The 5,937-nt window shown below is 39.6% G+C and overlaps 1 protein-coding gene across 1 annotated transcript in view; it reads left to right on the top strand.

Annotated features, from left to right (window-relative positions):
- The first annotated feature begins 4 nt into the window (after positions 1-4).
- Positions 5-5,937, top strand: part of LOC104066683 (protein adenylyltransferase SelO) — a 28,653-nt gene continuing 22,720 nt past the window's right edge. Inside the window, exons 1-6 of the mRNA XM_009569332.2 lie at positions 5-308; positions 1,635-1,753; positions 1,974-2,102; positions 2,860-2,924; positions 3,029-3,085; positions 3,184-3,282. Of these exons, the coding sequence (XP_009567627.2) occupies positions 5-308; positions 1,635-1,753; positions 1,974-2,102; positions 2,860-2,924; positions 3,029-3,085; positions 3,184-3,282 (773 nt within the window). The remainder of the gene's footprint in view (positions 309-1,634; positions 1,754-1,973; positions 2,103-2,859; positions 2,925-3,028; positions 3,086-3,183; positions 3,283-5,937) is intronic.

Here is a 5,937-nt window from a genome sequence, read left to right as displayed (position 1 = left end):
CCCCATGCGCCGCGCCCCGCACCGCCTCCCGCGGGGGGTCCGGGCTCTGCCGGGGCGTCTGGAGGCGCCGCTTTCCCGTCGAACCGCTGTGAGGATAGACGGGAGGCTCGGGGCCGGCTCGGCCATGCGCTGGCTGCCCGCCTGCCTGGCGTGGCTCTGCGTGGCCGGCCCCGCGCTGCCCCGCGCCCTCGGGCTCTGCCCGGCGCCCCCCGGCCCCAACGCCTCCGCCCCCGAGCCGGGGCTCTGCCCGCGGCAGCGCGGGGTGCGGGACCTCAGCGCGTGGTCCCTCTCCTTGGAGACCCTCCTCGGTACATCCTGCCCTGCCCCGGTGCTGCTGCACACCCGGCTCTGTCCTGGTGTTTCTGCCCCCCCAGCTCTGCCCCTGGTGCTCCTGCACATCCTCGCTTTGCCCTTGTGCACACACCACGTTCTGCCTGGTGCTTCTGCGCATTCCACTCTGCTGTGGTGCTTTTGCTTGATGGGTTGTAGCAGCTACCAAAGCAAAAATTAAGTTTGGTGGAGATGTCATATACACAGTCAAATAGTACTTTTAAAATTAAAACTAGTTTGTCCATGAGGTTTTTTTTATTAGCAGTTTATCCTAATGGAAGGATATGCAGCTCCCAATTATACGTTAATGCAAAATTGATAACCTAACACCTGATTTGAAGTACACAAAGCGTAGCTTTCAGGCATACAGAATTGCCTGTAATAATAGAGATAGTTTATGTGATAACATTAAAGAAATAATTTCTTCGAGCAATACAATTACTTGTGAGCATTAAAGAAATAATAATCAGTGATAAATCTTGTGGCAGCTGCTATAACAGGATTTGTCATTAGAGGTATTGAGGAACATGGCTAACAGCAAATCTCCAGAGATGCTAACTAACTTACAATTTTTACAATCAGCAGTGACAATGAGGTGCTGGGATTTTGTAATTCACGTGGAATCATAAGATTTTTGCAAGCAAACAAACATTAATTTGAACACTAGTGTTTTAATACAGTATTAGTCCAGTGATTTAAAACAATATTTGTCCTCTGTTGCTATGGGTCCAGGTGTGGAGTAGCTCTGAAGGAAGGATGAAGCACATCTATTGAGTATATATGTTACACTACAGCAAGAAATGCATCTTCTGACCCTTTCACTTTCTGCTTACATTACTCTGAGAAGACTCCACACTGGTTTCTTAGGTTACTCAGTTATCACCACTGCATATGGACTGCATACCACAGTTACTGGGGCTCTGCATCTGTTGCGCTACATTGTTGAGCTGAAATTTTCTATCTCGTGCAAATATCTTTTAGGGTTGCATGTAATTGAGTGCAATAGAAAACTGCCCTAAGACTGTTCTAATCACAGTTAATTGAAACTATGCTTAAATATGTTTTAGATCTTAAAACTGGTATGGCCTACCAGTCGCTTTAGTTCCAGAATCCAATTCTTTTCAAAAATCCCAAAGAGAATAAACTCCTAAATTTATTTGGGGTTGTTTTTCATGCAGGTTTAATATATGTTGTAATAGTAGGATTTTAATTGTGTCTGAAGTATTTTGATTGGATTTAAGAGGGAAGGCATTAAGAATGATTGTTTTTTTTTTAAATGTTCCTTGTGTGTTTCCTGTTTATAGATCCTTTTCCAGTTGACATGGTCCAGGAGAATTATGTCCGTAATGTGAGAAACTGCGTTTTTTCAATTGTCTATCCTACACCTTTTCAATCTAGAGTTCGTCTTGTAGCTGTTTCAAAGGTTGGCTATTATTTTTTGTTCCAGTCCACTAAAGTATGTTTTAATAATCATATGCTATTTATTGTGAAAGTATCCTATCAAAATATTCTTTAAACAAATAGAACATGTAAAACATATTGTGAGATATCTTTTAATAACAAAACTGGTAGAGAAAATAAATTCATTACCACTAAACGTTTGATCATATTCAAGTACCATCTGTATTATTTTTTTTCTCCAGGAAGTTCTTGAAAATATTTTGGATCTTGATATATCTGTCAAAGAAACATCTGATTTTCTTCAGTTTGTCAGTGGTGGGAAAGTGGTGTCTGGATCTGTTCCACTTGCCCATAGATATGGGGGTCATCAGGTAACTATAACGCTCATTGCTCCAGGTGGGATTATGTAGATCTTTTCATGTGAATTATACCTTGATAATACCAGTAAATATAACAGTATATACCTATAGGTATATGAATACTTAGGAACGCTCCAGTTGCAGATTTGTTCTTCATAAGAGGCTGCAGATGGAAAAGAATTATATTTTTTCACAGTACCATATCTGCTTTTTCTGCTTCTGTTTATGCCAGAAGCAAATATTATTTTTAACTTCTGTTAGCTGCAGAGTCTTCTTAGCACCCCTGCAGCCTGGCAAACTCTGCTTTGTGATAGGTATTATCAGCTCAGAGGAGTGAAGAAGGACAGAGCCTCGCTGAATTCAGCAATACTATAGTTAATATGAGTTAAGTTTCATTGAAATGAGTACGATCATTCATGGAAAAGAATGGTAGAATTTGATCTGTAATTTGCAATTAAAAAAGTAAATTACCAGCTATGTCAATTTAAAGGCTCATTATACAAAAGAGACTGGGCTGTAGCTTTACATCATAGCTGGAAGGTAGAAAAAAATAATGGGGATTACCAGCATAATTTTTTTCTCTGTTTTTCTGATTCATGTTGGTATGAGCATGGAAATACAGCTTTAGGGATCAATATTTTAATGACTACCTGAGTAAACGTGTCATTATATCATGCAGATCACAGAGCACCTACATGTAATTTGTACTGTTTAAAATATAACTGCTATAAATGATAGGAGAAAATAACTTGATTTTCATTTTTGTCAGTTTGGTAGCTGGGCAGGTCAGCTGGGTGACGGAAGAGCCCACTTGGTCGGAATATATACAAACAGGTGTGGCATTTTTTTAAGTGACTGATTCAACTCTGTATTCTATTTAGCTAATTCATGCATAAGCCCAAGGTGTACTGTTAGAAATGTTAATGTTTTTTTTTCAGGCATGGTGAGAGGTGGGAGCTTCAGTTAAAGGGGTCAGGAAAGACCCCGTACTCCAGGTAAGTTGCACTTAATCTATGAACACCAGAACTGGATGTTTTCATTTTGAAATTTACTTTGATTTTATGTCTTGTTCCTATTTCTATGTTCTTCATAGGAAAGGTGATGGAAGAGCTGTGCTTCGCTCTTCTGTGCGAGAATTTTTGTGTAGTGAGGCTATGCACTATCTTGGAATTCCTACAAGCAGAGCTGCAAGGTATTTTTCTTTTATTTTTCACAGCATCCTAATTTACAGGTAATTTTGTGACCGAGTTTCACTGAGCATCAATAAAGCAGGACAGTTTGTTTCCAAGAGGATAGATGCTGCAATCAGAACAAAATATATCCCTCCAGTTTCGTACATTTTTGGATAAAGCTTACCAGTAACAATGAGCTTTAGGTATTAATCTATTCACTTTTATCTTTGGTATGCTATAAAGTATTGCTTTATTTAAATATGATATTGTGTACTGTCTGTGTCTTGTGATGTGCAGCTGTTGTTCACTTGTAAGGCTGTCTTACCTGAATTACCTTGATCTGAAATGTGGCTTATTTTGTGAAGAAAGGAAAAAATGGAAGCTGGATTGAGAAATTATATATGACACTAACTCCCATCTCCACCTTTTATGGTACTGCAGTCAAGAGGTTCTTCTCTTTGAATAAAATAAAATAGTTCTCTCCCTTGTTGCTCACCAAAAGACTTACGAAACCAGCACGACTAGATTTCTGCCCTGTAATTAATAAATAACACCTTTAGTGCATCTGGATAATCAATGAGTTTGTTAATACATTTTAAACGGTTAACGAGTCGTTTATTACATTAACGTTAAGCATTTGGATGAATTTTTCTAGATTCAGGCCAAGTAGGAAAATGTTGGAAGTGGTTATTTCTGTATCATCATAGTCAGCTAGTTGCAATTTTTAAGATGGTAGGAAAAATTGTCAGTCAGATGAATAGGCATTAATATTGGAGGTAATACTGCATGCAGGTAATTGCTCTCAATTCCTTGTGTATGCAAATACCTCTTGAGCAGAGAGGGAGATTTTGTAAAAATAATGATTTAAAACTACTCCTGTTTGAACCAGAGCAGACCAATACATTAACTTATTTGGATGATTTTCTCAGAATTAAGTAAGATGAATGTTTTTTATGATCGTGTTTAAAATGTCAAGTTCATTTTGTGTTCCAAGTGGTCTCATGCCTATACTCTGGCATTTCAGGCTTAAAGAAAGTAGATGTTCTGCAGAAAAGGCTTGTACTCAGCTGCCACATGGCTAGGTGACTGTATTTGCAAAGTGTCTGCAAATCTCTCTGGCGTTAATTCTAACACATTTGCTCTGTTGAAGTGCAATGTTTATAAATGACATTTTTGATGGTTTATTCCCTAACTGCACCTTGAGACCTTTTGCTGTTTGCTGTTAATGCCGAAGTTTAAATCTGTCAATATCAGCAGGAGGGCATGTGGCAAGGTTGTAGCCTTTCTTTGCTGTCATCTCAACTAATTGTGCAGTGCAAACCCAATATGAAATGGCTCCTTAACTGAGCACAAATTCTGTGCAGTACACAGTATGCTTTAGTTCTCTGCTGGCAAGTTGGTTAGATGCCTGGCTGTCTTAACTGTTGTACAAGCTCTCCAAACTGTTTGCAAGACTTCATTTGGAAAAAAAAAAGCAGCTGATATCCATATTCTTCCCAATGGGGAGCTGCTGCACTGAGGCTGGTGGGATGTGCTTACAGAGGTCATGTCAAGTCTTGGCAGAAGTGCGGGGAAAAGCCTAACAGCGTATTCCAGAACACCCAGCGGGTTGGTTTGCACTATTAATTTTAAGTACTGTGTACCCAATGGGGTGCTGCAATTTATGACTGTACTGCCAGATAAAGAAAGCTTCTTCATATTGTACCATTTTAGTCATATACAGGGACTACCAGTTAGCAGTATTATGCATTAGGTCAGAGAAGTGAGCCAATATGCGTAGTTTCAGAGTGGCCCTTAAGTTGTGTTCATGCAAAACAGCAGTCAGAGCACATGGGAGTCTGTAGACCAGCCGTTAAGCTAGAGGCAGGGGTAGGGAGGGATATGATCCATCCATCCTTCTGTGAGTGCTGTTCCAGCTTCTCTGGTGTAAGAGCAATTTCAGTGCTCCATTTCCTGTGGTTGAGTATGTGTTTGGTCTCCTGCTGAATTCTCTCAAGTAATGGTAATTACCAGCTACAAGGACCATTTGAAAACTATTTTTACAGTGGGAATATAGGTGTCTTTATGTGAGTGCTCCGCTATATGGCCAGCTCTTAAGTGCTGCTCACCCATTAGCTTGTATTCGTAATTAACCAAATGTTGATGCCTCCATGGACTTCTTGTCAGTAATAAGAGAAGTTCTGGTATTCTACAGGAATTTTGCTGAGAGCCTGCTATGAGTTAAATAGTCAAAAAGAAACAACCCTTCTGGCAGAGATCTGTTCAAAACAGTACAATTTAACATCTTTATTATTCTGACTCCTCTCTGCTAGTGCTCTGATGCACACACTATTTTGTCAGCGTCTGGAGTTCATAACATTGGTTTTAAATAAGTTTTTCTTCTTCCAGCTCATTTATGTCAACACCTTTTGTGCTTGCTCCCACAGACATCCAATCATATATTTCCAAAAGGGTCTGTTTTTTAAAAAACGATCCTAACGTTGCTTGTATTGGTACAGCTCCAGTAATGGGAGCAAATTGATTTCTAGATATTTTTCCCTTCTTCTGTAACAATTTGCTGCCTGTTCTTTGCAGAACTAATAGATACCTTCAAAAATACAAAACATAATAATAGTTTAGCTTCAAAGGCACTTACTGCTGAAAGCAACTGCACCGTGTAAGAAGTCAGACAAATA

The sequence above is a fragment of the Cuculus canorus genome, chromosome 2 (assembly GCF_017976375.1).
Source record: "Cuculus canorus isolate bCucCan1 chromosome 2, bCucCan1.pri, whole genome shotgun sequence".
Classification (NCBI taxonomy): domain Eukaryota; kingdom Metazoa; phylum Chordata; class Aves; order Cuculiformes; family Cuculidae; genus Cuculus; species Cuculus canorus.
The sequence above is the reverse complement of the archived record's forward strand: the minus strand, read 5'-3'. Positions and strand labels throughout refer to the sequence as shown.